Genomic DNA, 24,448 nt, shown 5'->3' on the forward strand with positions numbered 1-24,448 from the left:
GAAAGAGGCTGGGAAATACAGCGTCATTGATGAAGATATAGCTAAAACTATCAAAAAAGCCTTGCAGCCACATTTGTGGTACCTATCTGACGAAATGGTAGGGTGATCACTTTTTTCCAATAATGTGAGCCTTGAAAACAAAGTGAGCATAGTGAATAAGATGTCTATCCCGGCACCGCCAAGGATGATTAGAGGAAATGCCGATTTCCTAAGTGATGAATGTGAATTGGCAGATGCTGCTAAAAGTAGAACAATGTTGTTGTTTACTAAGCTAAACATTATGCAAAGCTTTAAACAAGCACCCAAGTGAATCGCAACAGGACACAGAGTTTAAAGAGGCAAAAAATACAGCAAATAAAATCAAAGTGGTCAATGACATCGCAGAAAGAGGTGTAAAACTATTTCAAGACTTTAACAAACTCATAACAAATGATGAGGACGAAAAACAGCTGTTGCTGCAGATTGTAGAGGCTAATCGAAAACAAGTCCCGACTGAGCCAACAAGGAAGGCCGTTCTAGAAAGCCTACAGAAACCATCCAATTCCAAAGATAAAATTTAAAGAGTTCATTTTTATTATGGTCTTCACTATAAAATGTACTTATTTTAAACATAGTATAACAATGTAAAATAAACAAATAAATTAAGTTTTTGTATCCTAACATGTCTTGTAACTTTTTCAAAAATCGATAAACATATTCCCGTTTTCATTATTTACTGTATAACAGTATTGAGCACTGCCTTCCAAGTGACTTATGGCTTTCATTTGGCTCCTTATTTCTTTTATCAATTAGAAAAGAATTGGGGGTCTTTTGGCTTTTACATTCAACTTGAGTTTTTCACATAAGATCTTGAACCACCCTACCCTACAGCTGACAAACCGGACGAAATAAGTGAAGCATTTTATAATGAACTATACAACACCTTAAAATGCCACCTCAAAAAGGATTTAACTTTGATTATCTTGACAATCGGGAGAGTTCATAGGACAATTTGGACTTGGAGAAAGAAATGAACGATGAGATTGGGCGTATTTGTAGCAGAAGAAGAGTTTGTGATTATCAACACTTACTTCAAAATCTTATACAGAAGATTATATACATGGAAATCACCTCACTCCACGCCGCATAGTGTGAAATCAAATAAATTACATTATGATCAATAAAAGATTCCGTAACAGCATAACACTAGTCAAGACATACCCAGGAGCTGACATCAAGTCAGATCATAACCCACTGATTGGCAAAATTAGGCTCAAGCTAAAGAAGATTGGACGTAGTGTCAATCCAAAATTCGACATAAGGCTAATAACAGACCAACACACAGAACAGACTGTAAAACAGTATATACACTTGAATACCGATATTCAATCGGATATAATGGACAAGGAGCTAGAAAAGTTGCATACAGTTTCACAAGACATACGAGAGAAATTCCTTAAACCGCCAAAAATAAAGAAGAAATCGTGGATGACAAACGAGATTTTAGATATGATGAAAGAGAGGCGAAAGTCCAAAGAACAGGACACGTCATTATACAAAGAATAGATAAAGAGATCAAAAAAGCAATTAGAATAGCTAAGGATACACTAGACTAAGAGAACAGTGTGCGGAAATACAGCTGGTGCAACATAGGCACGATTCATTAAATATGCACAAAATAGTTAAAGAAGTTGCAGGCTTATACAAGCCTAGAAGAGTTGGGTGATTGGCAGATAACCAAGGCAAACCATTGTTAAGTGTGGATAAAAAACTAGACAGGTGGAAGAAATATGTGGAGGTAACTTTTGCAGATGAAATGCAGAATATCATTGAAGACACTGGTCTGTTTCAAAGCTAGTTAAAGTCAAAAAGTAAATGCCAAAATATGCGAAGACTACAGAACAATTAGCCTAATGAGCCACTTACTTAAACGTTTTTGAAAGTGATAACGCGATGCCGTAGGCACTAGGGAGGCTCGATTCGCTGACCAAGTGCTTATGCAGATATGTTGTCTGTGACGTGTATATTTGTTTTATCTACTACAAAAAGGTGTTAGACAGAGTAAAACATCATAAACTCATAACCATCTTGAAAGAAGCGGAATTAGATCATACAGACTTGAGAATCATATATAATTTATATTACAACCAAACTGCCATTATTAAAGTGGGTGACTAATTGACAGAGGCAGTTTCCATAGATAGAGGAGTGAGGCAAGGATGTATTCTGTCCCCGGTGTTGTTTAGTATATACTACTTACAGTTACAGACGCGTTTAAAGAATTTCGTGGGTGGATCGTGTGACTAATGTTGAGATTCTACGTAGAATTGGCAAGAAATGCGAGATTATTAACACCATCAAAGAGCGCAAACTAAAGTATCTTGACAATGTTATGAGGAATGAACAGAGATATGGCTTGCTGAAACTCATTCTTCAGGGCAAGCTATTTGGAAAGAGAGGATCTGGGAGAAGAAGAATATCTTGGTTTCAAAACCTAAGAAAGTGGTTCAATACATCAACAACCAGACTATTCCGAGTAGCAGCAAGCAAAGTTAGGATAGCCATGCTGATCGCCAACATCCGCAAGAAGAAGAGCCTTCAAAATATGAAGAAAACATTATAAAGCAAATGGTTCAAGCAAATGACATGCAGTACTTCCTTCGAAATGAATAGTTTTTTCTTCTGAAATATTCAAAAGGACAAAACTTCAAGGGATTGGATCAATTTATATTAAACTACTAAAACCTTCATGTCTAGACCATATAATGAGAAGTTCGAAATGCAGACTCTATTGATGGTAATCCGAGGGTAATCATAAAAAAAACGCAAAATTGAACGAAGATTATCATGACTACGAAATTTGCAAGCAAGCAATAGTGATTTAACCCAGCCTGAGAGACTTGCTTACCCCTTGAGAATGACATTCGGGTGATACAATTCATTGGGGCGAGGAGAATTAACTCATGTAAGCAGGAATCACTCCCCGCTCCAATGCTCCAGACCTTTCCCCCCCCCCTCCACAACGAGAGCACTCTGATGCGCTATAGACTATCATGACTGCGAAATTTGAAAAACCGATTTATCCTCATCCAATTAATGATTTAGAGCAGGGGCTCTCAAACTTTTTGAGTCATGTACCACCTACAGTTCTTTTTATTATTTTTGGTACCACCTATATTTTTAGATTGTATTATCAAGACTTACTAAGCACTACTATTTTAATTTTTTTTGTGTCTTGTGTACCACCGCAAATAATGAGATGTACCACCAGTGGTACATGTACCATAGATTGAGAACCGCTGATTTAGAGTGTCAACAGATAAGGTAAAAATGGAAACTCATTATGATGACAATAAATCTTCTAAATATGTATTCATATGATAATATGTAGCATAAAAAAGTTGATAATATATAGCAGATAATCAATTTGTTAGTAATAGTTGGTACAACAATGACAGTTAAAATAAATCCTACGGTTAAAATGAACATTTTATTACAAAATTTGATCAAACAATACAGATGATGAATATTTAATTCTCTTTTTATATACAAAACATCAAAACTTTTCCTTCAGTAAAAAATGAAATACACTTTGCGACTTTGTAGAAACGTTTTTATAATAGAATCAATAATAAAACCGAAACTTCCAATCTCGCTGTACAGAAATACTTTTATGTACAGAAATACTTTTCCAAAATTTATGATTATTTTTTGGTTAATTTCTACGCTAGTCTAAAATTCGTGACAATCTTACTCATGTTTCATATCTTACAAAAGTGTTCAATTTAATTAACGCAATATTGATCTTGAAATGTCAAGTAACGTGCATGTTTTAAATTGGATTTTGTTTAAGCTCTCTTAATATTATTGACTTAAGTTTGTTCAAGCATCATTTATAATTAATATTAATATTGTTAACCCTCTAATGCATTTACGCACTTTATGTCGGAATTTTTAAAACTACAGGAAATCTGTGTTTCCACCTACTCGTAACTTATGACTCACAAACATGGTAATTTACAGAATGTAACGTTCAATAAATAATAACAGCATACAGAATGATGAAAAAACATAACATGATGTATATTAACCCTTAACTGGAGAGACTTCATTTTAGCACACAAACGGAGACATTTCGTCTGAAAAACTACCGTTTTTTAAGGAGATAATCATGCAAATCAATTTTTTAAATTTATTTAATAATATAGTACCGTATACATATGTGATTATAAGGTACAGTAAATATATTTAAAAAATATTTAGAAGTGGAAAGATTATTGACAGTAACCCATATAAGCGCTTAAAATGCGTCGCGTTTCATTTATTGTTACAGAAAAAAAAAGCAAATCAAGTGACTGCTAAGCAGCCAATAGTATTAGGAATATATAAAGCGTGGTGCCGGTGGATGGAGTTGTTCGAAATAATCTTTAGAATATGTTTATGCTACAGTCTCAGTCTACAGACGGCAGGTCTCCGGTTAAGGGTCGAATAAGAGGTTAACGGACGTGGGAATAAATATCTGGATATCCTAAAGTAAAACATGTTTCAACTGGTAAAACTTAAATGTACATTACCTGCTCGAATTCCAAAACAAAAAACGACAGGACAAAATAACCACAGAAAAATGGCGAGTTATTTTTAAATTGCTCAAAATAGGAAAAAGGAAACTGTCCAAAACCGGACGATTATCTGAGGTTTAAAATATCTGCATTCTTAGGGATTGCTCGATTATTTAAAATATTTTAATCGAAAGTATGAAAACGAAAACATAATAGAAACATTGTTAGGTCCAGACATTGTTAAATGTGCGGGAATCTAATCTGTAGAATTAACAAAGCACTAATACATATAACTCGAACCAAATAAAGGTGTTTGGTAATAATGTAATCTTTCTCCTATCTTACAGTACCTGGCCAAATTATTAGGCCAAGCAAGGAAAAATTTACTATATGAAGTTATTTCTCTCATGATTATGAATATATTTGAAAAAATATTGTTTTATTCCTTTTTTGTGGATATTAACTCTTGACGTGCGTATCCTTTAGGTTCGTTGCTCCGCGCTCCCTGTAACTTTAAGGTGCATTCCTTTTTTGTGCATATTAACTTTAAGGTGCGTATCCATTAGGTTTGCTGCTCCGCGCTCCCGGCAACTGCTCCAATCGATACGACATGCGATCATTTACAGATAAAGGTGCGTATCCATTAGGTTCGCGCTCTGCTCGGCGCTTCAATCGGTGGCGATTTATATGTAGAGGAGCGCATGCCGTATCAATTGGAGCAGTTGCAGGGAGCGAGGAGCAGCAAACCTAATGGATCCGCACCTTAAAGTTAATATCCACAAAAAAAGGAACAACAGTATTTTTTCCAATTATGTTCATAATCATGAGAAAAATAACTTCATAATATAGTAAATTTTTCCTTACTTGGCCTAATAATTTGGCCAGGTACTGTAGTCAACTTGTATTTATTGAGGTTTATGTAATGGTCAAGCAGTTATCCGAAATTTTAGAAGATACGATACTTTTAGACAAATAAACCACCTATAAATAAGTATTTGATGAAAATATTAACAACAGTACTTCTTTATGTTCTTGCTAATCTTGAATTTGTTTACGACAATCATAAAATATGTATTAATTTTGAAACCAAAACAAATCTTAATGCATTAGAGGTTTAAACGCAAATTGCACATAGTCGACTGACGATACAAGAAATAAGTAGTCAATACATACTTGGAATAATCATCAATCGGCCTTTAACCCGGGAGCAGTCGCGCTCACTTCTGTAACGTAAGTAGTCGCGCGTAGAGAAAAAATCTCACAATATGAATTTAAAACAAATTTCCATTTTATAATATTTTTATTTACTTGTTATGTTAAAAATATCTATTTCTAACAATTTTAAAGCTAATTAGTTATCACCAAAGCCATAAATTCTACAAAAAAAATTAAAAAAAAAAAAAAAATTGGGCACTACTACGGTCTTCCTCGAGGCACTTACGAGTGGAAAGCAATGTTGAAAAATGTTTCATTAAGTTATCACGGAAAAGGATAAAATGTGAGAGTTTTTCTCACGGCGCGACTGCTCACGGGTTAACTGTTTCTACGCGTACCTAAAACTTCAAAAGTCTCATTTTCAAACATCACAAGTTTTGTTTGCATACGTACAAGTGTAATTTCTAGGTACGCGTAAAAGAGAGAATTAATTTATCACAAAAAACTAAACTTCAAGTAATTACCTATCTAAAACCACTAAATATTTGTATCATTTATATTTTACAAACTGTAGATCACTAACAGCAGCTTGTTTGTCTCGATCTAAACCAAATTACTCTTCTTTATCCAACAAAATAAAGAAATGAGTATAAGAAAGTGAAAATATAATACGAAAATATTATCCAATATGAAACTGATTTAGGTATATCCCACTAGTTGTAAGGACAAATAATCCCGGACAAAAACTCCCAACAAATTATTCCTGGACAAAAATCCCCAGACAAACGATTCCCAAGAAATATTTGCTGCCAAATAGTTTTCAAAAGTTTTCCTGTAAATGCAATGGACCCAAATGTTTTTCAGCCTCAGCGCATGAGCTTATAGCAATCGTCGTGAAGCAGCTTTTCGGCACGAAAATAATGATTAGCATGAATTGTAATTTCGATTACCAAATTTAAAATTCCAAATTCCTATTCCAACTGGTTTTCCCAGTACGGACTCATGCCGAAAACTTCAAATTTTACATGACAAAATACTGTGAGTTTTTTCAAAAATAGTAGAATATATGGGGAAGGAACTAAGGCTGTGGGAATCATGTACAAAATTCAATCATGGTGATTGCTATACTCTCATGCAATGAGGTTGAAAAACATTTGCGTCGATTGCGTTCACTGGAAAACTTTTGAAAACTATCCGGCAGCAAATATTTCTTGGAGATTTTTTTCCGGAATTTTTTGTGGGGATATTTTGTCCAAAAAATTGTGGGGATTATTTGATCGGAATTTTTTGTGAGGATTTTTTGTCCGAGGATTTTGAAGATTTTTTGTCCAGGAATATTTGTCCTACGTTCTCCCAGTTATATTCATTAAATTTTTTATGCAATCTTCACCACGCTTACAAACCTTAAACTTCTCTATTTAATTATGTGTAATAAACTAAACAAAAATATTGAATAGAATAAGAGATGTTTTTTTACATTGGTCGCAACTACATGTTAGTGAAATACATTTGAAAAATTAGCAAATAATGATCTAGCCTCAGATTATTTTATTTATTTACAAGGATCCAAAATAATAATCATCAAACTTTAAGTCCTACTCTACATATTCGACAAAACTAACATTAGAAACAAAAAAGAAAATCGATAATGAGTCCTTGCAATAGCTTCTAAAAATGCAAATATTCTTAACATATATCACATACAAGACACTTAAACTCATATCAATGGTATAGTAATGTATACGGTTGATGCAATTCATTGCAGAAGACATGGTGGTGCTGAGAATAGGTTCAAAGTGTTAATAAAAACATATTCAGTAATATCTAATATCAATACCCTACTTTTTGAGACGAAACATTCAGTAATATAAACTCGTTAACTTTGGGAAAAACTTAAACTAATTTTGGGAATTTTGTAGCGTATGTATGGTTCTGGTGTATGTTGTATGTGTTCACCTGATAGTTTACCTTTCCAACTTACTATTTATAGAAAAATTTACCCAAAAGGCGTCTATCCCTTCTCAAAAGTTCAAATTAGACAGTTTTTTCTTCGACGTCAACAATATAATAACGTAGAGCATGAGTTATAAAAGATTTAAAATCGAAGAAGTGAAAACATGCCCAACACAGAAGATATTGGTAAAAATAATATTTATCGTAAATATGCAACAAAAACAACTTACACATGTTGAGAAAATTCAGTATCGAATGAATGCAGGATTGTCCTTTCTACAGAATGCATATCTATAATTTACATAAATTGATACACAGGAAATAGTTAAACGCCAAGCACCATAAAATACACGAAACATAAAGGAATTAATCAAAAATAACAAATATACGAAAAAAGTTGTACTGTACAAAACAATAATGTAGATACAATTTACTTATTATAAGCTTTTAATACATAGCATACATTGAAAAATCTATTGTAAATTATCCACGCCAAAATACACTCTAATGGAGCTGGATATTAGTGAAATAAAAACCTAGATGAAAGAGATTTAAGGCTAATAACACACCTCCATTACAATCAGCGAGAAATAGTAAGAATTGAAAAAGAAGCATCTGAAGAAATGGAAATGGCAAAGAGAGGAGTCCAGCAAAGCTGCATACTATCACTTTTATTATTTAACGCTTATTCTGAAGAGGTAATTCGAGAAACTCTGGAAGATGACACGTCGGCATAATAGTAATGTAGTCTTAGTTAACAACATCAGATATACAGATGATACAGTAATAATCGCCGATAGTTTACAAGACCTGGAAAGACTCATGAGTAAAATAGTAAGGTGTAGTAGGGAGTACGGACTCTCTCTCAATATCAAAAAGACGAAATTTACAAAAATGAGTAAAAACAGCCATAATACTAACAAAATCTTGATAGTAGAGGACCAGCAGATCGAAAGAGTAAAAAAGTGCACTTACCTAGGAACACTTATGACAGAAAATAATGACTACACTGCAGAAATCAAAGTTAGTATCGAAAAAGCACGTTCTAATTTTATGAAAATGAAAAGGATCCATGTGGCAAAGATTTAACATTAGCTCTGAAAGTACGCCTAACAAAATGTTGCGTATACAGTGAACTATACTATGGAGTGGAATCATAGACGTTAAATCTAGAGACAATGAGACGACTTAACGCCTTTGAAATGTGGACCTATAGAAGAATTATGAGGGTTTCCTGGATATATATAGTTACGGAACAATGAAGTACTGAGAAGAATAAGTAAAGAGAAGGAAGTTGAACTTACAATTAAAGAGAGAAAGCTACAGTATCTGGGACATGTGATGCGGGCGAGAAGTATGGCATCCTGCGACTCATAATGCAAGGAAAGATAGATGGCAGAAGAAGCATCGGAAGAAGACGAATTTCATGGTTGAAGAACCTGAGAGAATGGTTTATTTAGAGCTGCTGCCTCAAAAATTAAAATAGCTATGATGATTGTCAACCTCCGTAGAGGAAATGGCACCCGAAGAAGAAGAAAAAGCTTTTAATACGCGTGGTGTAAAAATAAATTAAACACAAATTCAAAAGGCTCAACAGAAGCAGCAAATTAAATGAGTTTCAAGAAACAAAAAACATAATATAACAAAGACGCAATAAATAATAAAACAGTAAAAAATAACTCCAATATTCATTAAAGTCTTCGAATATAAAATAGAATAATTTTGGGAAAAAAATAAATGTTAGTTTAATTTTAAATATACAACAGTTATACAGACTTGAGTAATGCTCCTTTACCAAACTCATTATAATCATTGAAGACTCTGAACCGTTTTCTCTGTATGCACTTACGAAATCCTACACAAATGATGATGACCTATCTATGATTTACATAAATGTAAGTTTTAATATGCGTGGCGTAAAAAGAAATTAAACACAAAGAAGCAATAAAAATAAAACAGAAAAAATAACTCAAATATTTAAAGTCTTCGAATAAAAAATTGAATATTTTGGGGACAAAAATAAATGTTAGTTTAATTTTAAACATACAACAGTTATGCAGACTTGAGTAATGCTCCTTTATCAATTTCATTGTAATCATTGAAGACCCTGAACCGAGTTCTCTCTTTATGCATTACGAAATCCTACACAAATAAACAATGTAAATATGTATGACTAACTTCCTGGTATTTACAAGAAACATCTTTCTAACCGATAAAATGTTCTTTATCACATGTGGTACAAAAATATTTTTGATAGGATTTCCATTAACAACTGATAAACAAACGCAACTGTTCCAACAAATACAGTTACTTATCACTAAATATTACATTGTAGAAATAATGTTTATTTTTAGAATATTGTTAAATAAAATACATTACTGCTAAGCTTAGGTGAACGTTATTTATGAAAGATTATAAAAAAATTCTTAAGAGGTAACAGTAGCGATCAACAGGTAGCAAAAACGCGTTCCAAGATTGCGGCTGTAATTTTGAATATTTTTTAGAGATATTTGGCACACGTATTCGTAATATAATAAAGAATGGAGGTACAGAGCCCAATTTGAAAAATATATTAATATGTGGAAATTATTCTGTAAATGAATACAATATTAAAAAAACGAGCCTGTACCGCCATTAAGAAGAACAAAAAATACACTTTCTTCAAATAAACTTTTTTAGCCGATTCCTAGATTTTGTGTCATTTTGGAACTAGTAAAATTTTTTATTTCATTAGTAGTTCCAAAATGACACAAAATCTACGCATCGGATAAAAAGGTTTATTTGAAGAAAGTGTATTTTTTTGTTCTTCTTAATGGCGGTACAGGCTCGTTTTTTTAATATTGTATTTAATTACAGAGTAATTTCCACATATTAATATATTTTTCAAATTGGGCTCTGTACCGCCATTCTTTATTATATTACGAATACGTGTGCCAAATATCTCGAAAAAATATTCAAAATTACAGCCGCAATCTTGGAACGCGTTTTCGCTACCTGTTGATCGCTACTGTTTCACCTTAATAAGGAATCAGAGTACAGGAGTACAAGATTTGAGTATCTGGAAACACTAAGGGCCGGTTGTTCGAACGCTAATCAACAATGATCACTATCAAATATTTAATTACTGTCACCAACGGTCAATGTCAACTTTGATTGGGTTGCTGAAAACATAATTGATTATAATTATGAGATTAGTTAATCAATTAACATAACAATTATTAACATAATTGATTAACTAATTTCATAATTGTAATCCATAATTATGTTTTCAGCAACCCAAACAAAGTTGACATTGACAGTTGGTGACAGTAATTAAATATTTGATAATGATCATTTCTGATTAGCGTTCGAACAACCGGCCCTAAGAACACTACTAATAACAATAATTATTCAAGTAAGAATAATCGTAAAAATTGACTCGAAAGTAGTAGAAGGCAAAAAAACGAATATGTATATAGAAATAACTAACAACGAGGCAGATAATTGTTCGAAGAATTTAAAATCCAAGAAAGCTAGAAATTTATCACAAATAAATTAAGTTTAGAGTTTTTTGTTGGTCACCTTAAGTGTTTTTAAAATCAATACAATTTTCTTTATTATAATACTTATTTTAGGATCTTTAGAGGACTTGATGCTACATTTATTAAAAATGAGTTTTCCCAACTTTCGTATACTGTATTAGCTAAGTTCGAATATTTTAATTATAAGATCTTTTGTTCCCATAGACTAACAAAAATCATTCGAATATTTCAGGTAACAGATGTTAGAAAGAGAAACATTTTCTCATTACATTTATATCGATGTATTAAATAAAAAAGGTCTTAAACCTATTCTCAGCACCTGTGCATCAAACCAAGACGTTTAAATATTAAAGTTTAAATTGTCATGGGGTTAAAGAGTATGATAGTTGACTTCAATACGAGCTTTATAAAATTTAAAAGCTACAAATCCTATGGCCACCAATCCCAACGCCAAGACTATTCCTCCAATAAAACTGGGTCCGTCGAATCTAAAAACAGAAAAACATTAAAATAAAATGCTAAAAAAGGTTATACAGTGATGAGCGCCCTAACAGGCAAAATAACGCGAAATAAAACATATTCATTTGTGAGATAAAAAGAAATGAAACCAGTGGAGGTGGGAAATTTAGCGATAAAACCGTGCGATGTACCAATGCACAAACACTCTCCAAACTCTATAAGGTAACATGCCTTAGCAGTGACGTTGGGCACCAGGTGGTCCTGGTTCATTTCTGATGGCGTATTCGTACTAAGTAACCACAAAAACCGTCTAGTAATCAATTTGCATGCTCGAAACTTCGAAGATGGCGTGACCCTAGACACCAGGTGTCTGTTCTGAAGGTGTATTCTTCTTCAGCACACCCAAAGACTCCCTGAGTAATCTGTTTGCATCAATTTAATGCCGAAAACCCTCTAAACTCCAGAAGATGATGTGCCTTAGCAGTGAAACTGTGCCCTAGGATCGGTGCTGGTGGCGAATTCGTATTCAGGGACCCCAAAAGCCCCCGAGTAACAAAATCTGGCCCTTAATTATCTTGACATGTTTATGTACTTTTGGATGCACTTTGTGCCCTTTAAAATACAATTATGCATTTCCACTCATGTTTCTATTATAGACGTTTTTCCCGACGTCATACTGAACACAATGCAAAATGTTTCAAGTCTCTAGGTGCTGTATTTAAAATCTATTTACTCCGGTGATTTTAGTGCTAAATGATCTATAGGTTCCGGCAGAACATTGATAATTTTTTCATCAAACGACAAATCTTCGTACCACCTGTGAAATACTTCTGGCTTCTGGTACTTTCTTCTCGCATAACTGCATTAACTCATTCTTTTTGGCACAATTAATTTTAATCGGCGTAGAGTACAATTTTGGAAAATTTTCAATATTCAAAAATAGTTGATTAGCACGGCTTGATCTATGAGGTAAACCGTCAGTGGCGGCTGGTGGGGTAAAATTTTGGGTAGGCCAAGCCAGCAAATTACATATTATAGCTATGTGTAATCAGTGGCGGATCCAGAGGGAGGAGTCACGGGGTCATGACCCCCCCCCCCAATATTTGAAAACCCACTTATCCTATTGGTAGTAAGACTAAAAGTGACCTTGCATCAGAGAAAAGTAATCACCCTCAAGATCCATGACCCCCCAAAAAAATAGCCGCCAGTGTGTGTAATACATATTTTTTTTGTGTGAGAGTGGGAATCTTCTGAAGACCGTACCAGATCAATCGTACCTGACGTGTGTTGGATTCAGAGTAAACGGAGTACATCCGAACGCAGTTCCCCGTGCCCCCGGATGAATCCGTGTTACAATGCCTACCAACTAAACCCACTCTCGGCTTACGCGCGTGGCACGTCTTTCCAGACCGTTCTCACGCGCGCACAGCCGCTCTTTTTCTGTTCTTTTATTTTTCTCTCTGTTGCTTATATTGCTCTTGTTTACCCCTGTTGTCTCTCTCTTTCTATAATCTCTCTTTCTATAATCTCTCTTTCTATAATCAGTACACAGTGATGAAAGCCGATTTTACGTCATTGTATTTCGAAGAGACACCGAGAAGAGATGACTTTATATTCGCTGTAAAGTGGAGAAGGTTCTTTCAACTGAAGCGCTTGTCGCATGTATTGTAGCAAGTAAACAAAATAACTAGTAGCTTTCAGGAAGAATTTCATTGGTTTCGTTGTCAAACATACTTTTAATTAGTTCTAACAAACTCTTATCGTGAACATTTTCACGATGAATAGCAGAAAAAATCATTTCCAGTTCAGTTTTTAATAAGGATTTATTAAAAAGTAGTTCATATGTATCCATCAATGAGTCCAAAGCTTTTTGTGGAGCGCCATATTCTGTGTGAATCTTTTATTATCGCCCAATTCCAGAAATAAATTCCGTTTGTTTAAAAATATGTTACAATTATAGATTATGTTACAGTTACATATATTTTTTTTATCATAATTTAAAAGAAAATTTATATTACAATTCGATAATTACGTTAGTTACAAGTGGCAACGATGGTCGGCGAAGGCCCAATTGTCTGGTGCCTAAACAGCAAGCATAACACGACAATATAAATCGTTGTCCGGCAAGCGACTTAACTCAAACGCTTTTTGTACGGAGATCTTATGTGAGCGGGGTCGGCCGGCTCCGAACGGGCCTATTAATGAGTACATATTTAAAATGCCTGGATACGATTCAATGCTTTCTGTGATAAGTGATAATATATAACATAGTTGTTTTAACGGAAGCTAACGTATTGAGTGATTTAGTACATTTAACAGTTATTTACATGCATTAACATAATTTTTGAATATATGTTTTTCAATTTTAAAGCTGTTAAAATTATTGGGTAGGCCCGGCCTATCCTGCCTACCCCCAAAAGCCGCCACTGTAAACCGTTTCTCTTTTTCGTACATTAACCTTTTGATTTAAACCTGACGATAGGTATACAGATTGTACAATCAGAATGTTGTAAGTCAACGTTAATTCAGTGTTGTATGTTCGGTTTTCGCAAAAATAGTACAAGCAGACTGCATTAAGAGTACTTAATGCATTCTGCTAGTAAATGAAACAGTCAAACTGACTTAGTATTATTTTTTTTTCTGTTATTATAATAAATAAGACTTTGTGTGTTCTTTCAGTTTTTCAGCTTTGTGTGTTAACACAGGGGAGTTCGTTAAGGGGGGCCCGAAAAAAAATATATCCTTAAAAAAACTCGAAATTGTCAGATTAAGATAAGGTAAGTTAACCCGCCAGTGGTCGCTATATGAGATTTTCTCTCACGGTTTCAGAAAATTGCGCACAACTGTTTTTCTGGGAAATTATACGCGCTGTAGTTCCTTCTAGTCTCCTAACTATCCTCCCTCGACAATCTAATAGACTCTCCGCTCAGATAGTTACTCACTCAGTTTACTTAGCATATCACCATATTGTTGAGGCAGTGCGCTTCAAGTGAGATATTCTAATAATAACTCAATTAAAAAATATTATTATGAAATTCAAAAAGTGAAAAAATGAAGTTTCATACCCCTTCTTCAAGGTCCTGAATAGATTTCTGTCATTATTTTATTAAAAAGCTGTTATTTTTAATTATTAACAATTAGCGCTATAGTCCAGGATGTATCGTCGCCCCCGTTAGTGAAATCATTCCGATTCGATTTTTTTGCACAAACCTACTAAAAAAGAGGTGCTTATAACATATCCACAGGGTGCCGGGCGGTGCCGTGGTCGAAAAATTGTTTGAACAATTTTTTTAAACAAATTCACAAAAAATAATTTTTTCACTTCGAACAATTTTTTTAGATAATTTGGGACATTCTGAGCAAAAAAGGTCTCCTGTGATTTTTCTCTAAAATTGATTGTTGTCGAGTTATACGCGATTTAAAATTTGAAAAATGCGAAAATGGACATATAACTCGACAACAATCAATTTTAGAGAAAAATCACAAAAGACCTTTTTTGCTAAGAATAACCCAAATTATCTAAAAAAATCGTTGTAATGAAAAAATTATTTTTGTGAATTTGTTTACAGATAGACTATAGCGCTAATTGTCAATAATTAAAAATAGCAGCTTTGTAATAAAATAATGACAAAGATCTCTTTAGGACTTTGAAGAAGGAGTTTGAAACTTGATTTGGTCACTTTTTGAATTTCATAATAATAATTTTTAATCGAGTTATTAAGCCTTAAAAACGGCCATTTTCGCATTTTTCAAATTTTTAATCGCATATAACTCGATAACAATCAATTTTAGAGAAAAATGACAAGAGACCTTTTTTGCTCAGAATGGCCCAAATTATCTAAAAAAATATTGTTCGAAATGAAAAAAAATATTTTTGTGAATTTGTTTAAAAAAAAAAAGAATGTGTGTGTACTTTGTACGCACGTAAGAAGTTATACCTCTATTATTATTATTTCAACGAAATTAATATACTTAACAGGTTATTTGTATATTATTTAAATATTAAACTAACTTCCTTTACCTACCACATTTAAAAATTTTTTATTAAAACGATACCAAAAATATAAAAAAAAATATGAATCGTCCGGGATTTGAACCCGGGACCTCTTGATCTCCGGTCACACGCTCTACCACTGAGCTATGTCGCTTTTGCTTTGACAGGTTACAAGATTTCTCATACATACTGACAAATTTAATACAAAAATACTTTAAATACACTTATTATTATTATAAAATATCTTATTCCCGAGGAAGACAAATCCAAAGACACAAAAAGTATAATAAATAATATATTTACTAAAAACACTAATATATTCTTTTCACACCTTTTTTTTGTACTGATATATTTATACATAACTTGAAAGATTCAGCAACTAAACGCCATACTGTCTGTGCGCGCATGCGCGCAGTATTATGAAATTTTACTCTCAATCGCGCCAAAAAAAGTATAACTTCAAAAATTGTTTAAACAATTTTATGATCACAGCACCGCCCGGCACAATGTGGATATTTGTATAAGGACCTCTTTTTGAGTAAGTTTGTGCAAAAAAATCGAATCGGAATAATTTGGCTACCGGGGCGACGATATAGCCCGGTCTAAAACTAGAAGAGGTTATTATTAGAATGACACAATATACACACTATTCTTGACCCCAATCAAAAACTCGTATTAGTAATACTGTCAAGAGTCAATAAATTATGTTGTCGGAATAAATTATTATCATTAAAACTATATACAGTGAACACGAAAAGGTTGGAAAAAATTATTATTTTTTTCGTGAATGGGCGATTTTGGAAATAAATTCCGAAACGGGTTGATTTTTATTTTTAACAATGTTTAAAGTTGAACCAGGTTGAAGCCTTAGCGCTGTGAAACAAAAAAAAAAACTTATATTTATTAGTATTTAGTATTAGCATTTAGTATTTTTGCCTAATTTTCTATTTGCAAATTAATTTAAGTTGGTTAGGGCTCTGAATGAAGAGTATACGTGCTGGTCAATTTAATGTTCCCACTTTCTTTTTTGTACTTTTTGCTGTTTATTTATTAGTACCTACCTATGTATGTATGTGCATTGGAACATGGTGGAAGGAAAAAATTGTTTTTTATAATTTCAAAGTGTAATAGTGATAGAAAGTTGCCTATAGTCATTGCTAAGCCACAAATAAAATATTTTTCAAAACAAAATATTTTTAGAGGTGCCGCAAAAGGGTTGAAAATTAGAATTTTTAGTTAAATTTTGCGAATTTTGATGATTTTATTTTGGTCAAAAATAGCTATTGTAATGTCTTAATTCCTATTTTAAATGATAAATACTAAATTGATATATACTAAATAGATAAATATACACTCTAAAAATACTCTTTTAAGATAATTTTAGTTTTAACTTACAACAATCCAATATTTATTTTTACTAAAACTAACAAAGTTTCAACTAGAATTCCACATTTAAAGAAATAATTTAGTAGTAAATATTTATTTCATTCCTTAATATATTTTATATTTAACATTCTTAGTAGCAGATGAAAGCCAAGACGTGAGGAAAATGTGTATTGGTAGAGTTGACAAGATAGTTTCAAAGGTTCTGGCAACGAGGGAGGAAAGGAGGCAAAAACTAGTACAGCAGCATTTGAATTACAGACAATAATCAGTATGTAGCTGATGGTAACACTGCTGTGAATATTACATGTGTTACATGCTGATGATCATGATCAAAGTTACGAGCAAGAATTTATTTATAATTCCAAAAAGCCCTCAAGTTCTTTAAGTATAACAACTAAACAAATGCGAGTAGAACTGCCAACAGTAGCTTCTATCTGTGACAGGACTGGTGTCACAAACAGAGTAGCAGCAGCAATAACCAGAGCTGTTACAAGATGTTGGCATTATTATGGAAGATAATAAAAGTAAGGTAATTGACAGTACCCGACAAATGAAAAATCGTACAAAAGCCACAGAAATTAGCTTCACGCAAATTGAAAAAAAAACGCGTGGTTATTCTTTGATTTAAGAAAAGACAAAACAATTAATCAAGAAAAACGAGGGCACAAATTTTACAAAATGACTATACTAGAAGAGCACATTTCAGTGGTAGAGGAACCTGGATCAACCATCCTAGGGCATATAACTCCTGCTTCCGGTACAGGTGAAGCTATAAAAGATAGCATAGTGGAGCATTTTCAAGGTGAAAATCCTTTGGACATTTCCAATATAATAGCTGTCGGATGCGAGGGAACTGTCGCTATCACCGGTGTTAACAATGGTGTAATTGCTTTAGTAGAAAAAAACCTAAATAAGCCGCTGCAGTGGCTGATTTGTTTGTTTCATACCAATTAATTGCCTTTGCGTCATTAGTTTTGTACATTGGATGGAAAAACTAAAATCCCTAGTGAATCTTTTTTTTTTTTTTTTTTTTTTTTCCCATAATCATCACTACGGTGATGATTATTACAATTACAATCTGGTCATACTTGACCAATGAGCAATTTTAATCTAACCTAAATTATTACTGTTCCTTAAAATTAAGAGCTTGCCCCATAGCGTCTCTTATCTAACCTAACAAGATAGTGCACTATTCTAGCATACACACTAACGCGCACAAGCACTATGCTCTGCTTTTCACTATCACCTATCACTTAAACTAGTTCATAAGGTTTTGTCCTCTTCAGTCTTCTAACTTGCCCAGTAGTATCGAGGAGCTGGATTGCCTCAATATTCTCGTGCATGTGAAGTCGTTGCTCGTGACATCCTGCCATCTTCTTGATTATTATTTCCACAGTTTCCATTCCTAGGTCCTTATGGAGATCACTGTTTGTAACATACCAAGGAGCATCTACAATATTTCTTAGTATTTTGTTCTGGAATCTTTGTATTACTGTTATATTACTTGGTCTAGTACACCCCCATAGTGGGCATCCATAAGTCCATACAGGTCTCAATATTTGTTTGTAAATTAGTAACTTATTATGCATCGACAGTGTGGAGTTTCTTCCAATTAGCCAATACATTTTTTTATATCTTATATTTAGTTCTTCCCTTTTTTTCTTAACGTGCACCTTCCAGCGTAGTTTTGCATCTAATGTTATACCCAAATACTTAGCAGTATCTGCATATGGTACTTGGATATTGCTGATTATAACTGGTATATATTGTATTTTTTTGTTGGTGAAATTAACATGGACAGATTTAGCTTCATTTAGCCTGATTCTCCATTTTTGTGTCCACTTATAGATTTGGTTAACTGCTATTTGGACCTTGTTGGTCGCCTCTTCACTTGTCGTCCCTACTGCTTGAATAGCTGTATCATCAGCAAAGGTGGCAACTGTGTTGTTTTCCAGTACAGGTATATCACACGTGTATAGTAGGTATAGGACCGGACCCAACACACTGCCTTGTGGAACACCTGCTCTAATTTCTTTTAAGTCTGAAAAACAGTCTTCTTGCTTAATTCTAAAATGTCGTCCTTTTATGTATGACTGTAAAAGTTTTGAGTACTGTATAGGTAAAAAACATTTTAGTTTGTATGTTAAACCTTCATGCCAGACTTTATCAAAAGCCTGTGCAGCATCAAGAAATACAGTTGAACAGACTTTTTTTTCTTCTAGGGATCTTTCGATAACATTTGTGATTCTGTGCACCTGGTCAATTGTTGAATGCTTATTTCTAAATCCGAATTGATGTGTCGGTATCAAATTCCTTGCTTCAATAATTGGTTTTATTCGCTTAAGGAGCAGTTTCTCAAACAGCTTCGATATTACAGGAAGCAGAGATATCGGTCTGTATGACGAAACCTCATGTGCTGGTTTTCCTGGTTTAGGAATCATAATGACTTCCGCCATCTTCCATATCATTGGTACATATTTTAATCTGAATGCACCGTTAAAGAGGTTTGTTAATTTTACGATAGCTCTTCGGGGAAGATTTTTCAACAGCTCACCCGTAATTAGATCATAGCCCGGAGCTTTCTTCGGATTAATATTTTCCCTTATTTCTTCAAGTACTTCTTTTGGTGTAGTTAGCCTAATTTCTTCCTCTAATTGAACAGGTTCCTCCCATCTTTCTTCATCCCCTTGAGGTTCATTTGGTTTGAATGTATTTTCAAGATGTATGGCAAATAGCTCTGCTTTTTGTGCACTACTTCTGGCCCAGTTACCATTTTCTAGTTTAATAGGAGGAGAGTGCATAATAGGTCTTTTCAGTCTTTTAGTAGCTTTCCATAAGGAATAATCTGTACTACCGTCATCTGTTAGCTCCTGTAAGTAAGAATTAATCGAGTCATTCTTTAATTGTAGGATAGTTCTTTTGAGTTGTTGACTTGCACGATTTAGTTTAGTCTTATCTTGAGGAGACCTTGTTTGTTGCCAGATTCTTCTCAGTTTTCTTTTTTCAATTATCATGTACCTTATTTCCTTTGGATAATTATTTCCTTTTAGCCTAGGTTTCAGCGTAGGAGTGTTTTCCCATGCTGCTTGCTGGATATTGTTCACCAACAATTCTGCTTCTTTATCTAATTGCTCTGCGTTTTGTATTGGTACACTTAGATTTATTCTCTCTTCAAGGCTTAGCTTAAAACTATCCCAATCCGTCCATTTATTTGTTAATGTGGGGTTACTTTGTTTTTTAATAATCCTGTGACTCATGGTTAGTACTATAGGGGAATGATCAGAATTTAAGTCCTAATGAATCTTAAGAGGTTTTAAGCAAAGAACTTGAAATCTGTAACCAGCTCCCTGTGGTCAATTTCGCTCCCACACAAAACAACCTCCCTATTCTAGAGATTAAGGATAATCTAAGCACAGATCGAAAATATTTAGATAAAGGCATTATTTTTATTTTCAATTCAGAGATCATTACCCTCTTTCTATGGCCATTTCGAACCCCTTAGTTCTCATCAAGAAAGCTACCGTAATGATGCTCTGAAAAGAAAATAAAAATCTTTGCCATTTCTGTCAATTATAAAATATAATTAACATTCAGACGCTAGAGCGACATCTATTAACAACTTGTCGAAACCAAAAGACTCCATTTTCAAACAAATAAATGTTTAAAAATAATAAAATCTTTGGATTTCTTGATTCGGAAACAGATTCTCTCTTATACCTATTCCCCATCCTTCTAAAATTTGCAAGGAATAAAGGGTGATGGATGCATAGACGTGGGGGTCTATATAGTTGCACTCCACAACACATCTTTTCATCGAGGCAAAGATCAACGAAACTGTCTCCTTGTACTCAATACGTGAGTAAGAACGTAGGTAGATAAAGGCATTATTTTTATTTTCAATTCAGAGATCATTACCCTCTTTCTATGGCCATTTCGAACCCCTTAGTTCTCATCAGGAAAGCTACCGTAATGATGCTCTGAAATGGCCTAAGGCTAAGGCTAATGGCTAAGGGGTTCGAAATGGCCATAGAAAGAGGGTAATGATCTCTGAATTGAAAATAAAAATAATGCCTTTATCTACCTACGTTCTTACTCACGTATTGAGTACAAGGAGACAGTTTCGTTGATCTTTGCCTCGATGAAAAGATGTGTTGTGGAGTGAAACTATATAGACCCCCACGTCTATGCATTCATCACCCTTTATTCTTTGCAAATTTTAGAAGGATGGGGAATAGGTATAAGAGAGAATCTGTTTCCGAACTAAGAAATCCAAAGATTTTATTATTTTTAAACATTTATTTGTTTCAAAATGGAGTCTTTTGGTTTCGACAAGTTGTTAATAGATGTCGCTCTAGCGTCTGAATGTTAATTATATTTTATAATTGTCAGAAATGGCAAAGATTTTTATTTTCTTTTCAGAGCATCATTACGGTAGCTTTCCTGATAAGAACTAAGGGGTTCGAAATGGCCATAGAAAGAGGGTAATCATCTCTGAATTGAAAATAAAAATAATGCCTTTATCTACCTACGTTCTTACTCACGTATTGAGTACAAGGAGACAGTTTCGTTGATATTTGCCTCGATGAAAAGATGTGTTGTGGAGTGCAACTATATAGACCCCCACGTCTATGCATTCATCACCCTTTATTCCTTGCAAATTTTAGAAGGATGAGGAATAGGTATAAGAGAGAATCTGTTTCCGAACTAAGAAATCCAAAGATTTTATTATTTTTAAACATTTATTTGTTTGAAAATGGAGTCTTTTGGTTTCGACAAGTCGAAAATATTTACTTGAAATGTGCAAAGCAATCTGATCTGTATGTCCTTCTGATCTTTCTTTCAAAACCCCTGGGAAATTAGCTAATTCACGATGGCTTACGTTGGCCAATCACATTCTTCGGTTATATGTTGCAAACAGAGAACCTTTCAGATAATCTGAAAACTTTAACTATGCATGTGATGAAGGTGTATATCATATCAAACTAAAACCATCTTGTGTAAATGGATCAAAACATCTATGGGGACTCATCAAATTTTCACGTTATCTTTGTGAGGAACATCTCCAAATAGCTGATCCAGTAGTTCAAAGGAATGATTACTTCTCTCACCCAGAAAATATGCTTCTCTCCATGTTATGTAAAAAGAGAAAACACATAAGGGAGCTAAGTCTACGGCGACTTTTTAAGGCAAGATCGAAACTCATAAATGGTGTAAGGAACTTTGTTGTCCCGAAGCTTAACTTTAATGCCAATGACCACATTGATATAATTAACCGGACGGAAGAGGGAATTACTGAACCTCCTATGACAAAACATATAACTGACGAGGACTTAAAGTATATAAGTGAAGCAAGAGACCCTAGTTGTCAGGTGCAGTGTGTGGATTTTCAGTGTTTTCCCTGTCATACACAGGCAGTGGAAAGAGTCATAAAGCTCGTGACTGAGTCATCTCTTAGTGTCTGTCGTCTAGAAGCAAGAAATGACTTTGCTAGAGCAAATATTGCTTCTCAAAAGATTATGCCCAAGTTTGAGACAAAAAAACAATGTTTGGAGTATCAAGAGGAATAGTGTAACTAAAGAAATCTTATAGCAATGTGTATATAGAGCAATGATAGCAATGTTAACTGTTATTATAAACAATTTGACTAAGAAATGTTAGCTATGGCACCAGATTAAATATATAAAATATTTGAAACTTTCTGTATTTTTTTGTTAAAAAACTATCTTTTCAATGCTCTTGCGGCACCTCAAGATGTAAACCTAGAACAAAAATATTTTGTAGTTTTATTGTAGACATGAAAAGGCCACTTTCGAGTGCTATTAGAAAATTCTTTGAAAAAAAAAAAAATTTTCCTATCCTTTCGTTCCACCATAATGTGCATGCATAAGTATTATATGTGTGCATATGTACATAATTTTATTATATTTGAGATATTGTAGTAAACAGTAATAAATTTATTATCTATCGTGGCTGAATGGATCAAGCAATCCACAGCCAATAAAAAAAAACGTTTAAATAAAAGTCAGGAATGTGGGAGGAAAATAGCTGCTTCAGCGCACTAATGAGCCTAAATTGAGATCATCACTCCGCTTTTTTGTCTTACACGATCACAGAACGGAGCGAGACCGACAGTACGATCATAGAACGGAGCGAGACCGACAGTACGTCCAGAAAATAATTAGTCCAATGACAATTATCGTAGTAATGGCCCCGGTGACCACCAGTGACTGCCAATGAGACCCACTAACGGTTCGCCATTGATTAGTATTTTAATATTGTTCTGAAGCTACATATGTCTTTGTGGCATTTATGTAATTTATTATTCGAAATGGGAAATAAGAAATAATAAATAATAATAATAATTTTTAAGTTAAATTGTATCTTATTTCCCATTTAGAATAATGTATTAGTATTTAATTCGTCATTAAGTTTATCCTCATCTAGGAATAATTGACCGAGTTTTTCCCCCTGTATGTCAATGCGGGTACTGGAGATCGGAGTTTGCTTACGACGTGGTCTCATTACTATTTCCTCGGCGGGAGTGATTGGAGCTTTTAGGTAACCAGCAACGGATTTCTCTACTCCTTTGCTAGTGGTGAGAAGTGTGATATTTCTTGTCTGAGCAATGCAAGTTGGTGAAAGGTTCAGGAAGTGACCCTTTCCAAAAGTCGCTCCTTACGGTTCCCATAACCGGACAAGTGCTGTTTTTGGTATCCAGGATACAATGAGGTCTGGTATCCATGTTTATAATGGATATTGAAGAGCACGCTATCTGGGCACTTGATAACTGGATACATCTGTTTATCTTCCGCGGTTAGTTTGAAGTACCATAGGTCGCTGGTTCTAATCAGGCTCAAAGAACCATGAATAGAATCAGCAATCTAATCTTCGTCGAGTTGTAGGGATGTAGAATGTAGGATGAATTCGAAACCACTGTTTTAACACTGTTGATTAACACACCCAGCTTCCCGGGCGAATAAATTCTCTCCCTCACTCTGTAACGTGGTTTTATTGAAAATATATTTGAGTTAACTTTTACACACGACAAAATGTTTTTAATAATGAACAGAGATGTTTTTTAAACACATCAGCATTTGTGTGCAATATTCAAAATATTTTGTTTATGATTTGTAATTATCAACTAAATTAGCAGACCGCACATGCTTGGATACAATAACAAATTCGGGTAATATATTCGAATGAGTGATAGATATATTGTTTAATTCTCGGATATGAATTATGAATATTTGAGGTTAAACAATAATGTTCAACAGCTTCTTGAACTTCGATTTATTACATCTTGTTTATATTCATTATACGTGAAAAAAATAGAATTAAAAACCGACAGCATTAAATGTTGATTTAAATGTGTGTACAGGAAATATCGTAGACGTAAATAATGAGATATAACACGAAGAAACTAAAACTGAAACAGTTGTAGA

The 24,448-nt window shown here is 33.8% G+C and overlaps 1 protein-coding gene across 1 annotated transcript in view; it reads right to left on the minus strand.

Annotated features, from left to right (window-relative positions):
- Nucleotides 1-3,455: 3,455 nt before the first annotated feature.
- LOC126879685 (integumentary mucin C.1-like) overlaps nucleotides 3,456-24,448 on the minus strand; it is a 68,744-nt gene continuing 47,751 nt past the window's right edge. Inside the window, exon 4 of the mRNA XM_050642869.1 lies at nucleotides 3,456-11,655. Coding sequence (XP_050498826.1) covers nucleotides 11,538-11,655 — 118 coding nt within the window. The 3' untranslated portion in view covers nucleotides 3,456-11,537. The remainder of the gene's footprint in view (nucleotides 11,656-24,448) is intronic.

The sequence above is a fragment of the Diabrotica virgifera genome, chromosome 2 (assembly GCF_917563875.1).
Source record: "Diabrotica virgifera virgifera chromosome 2, PGI_DIABVI_V3a".
NCBI lineage: Eukaryota > Metazoa > Arthropoda > Insecta > Coleoptera > Chrysomelidae > Diabrotica > Diabrotica virgifera.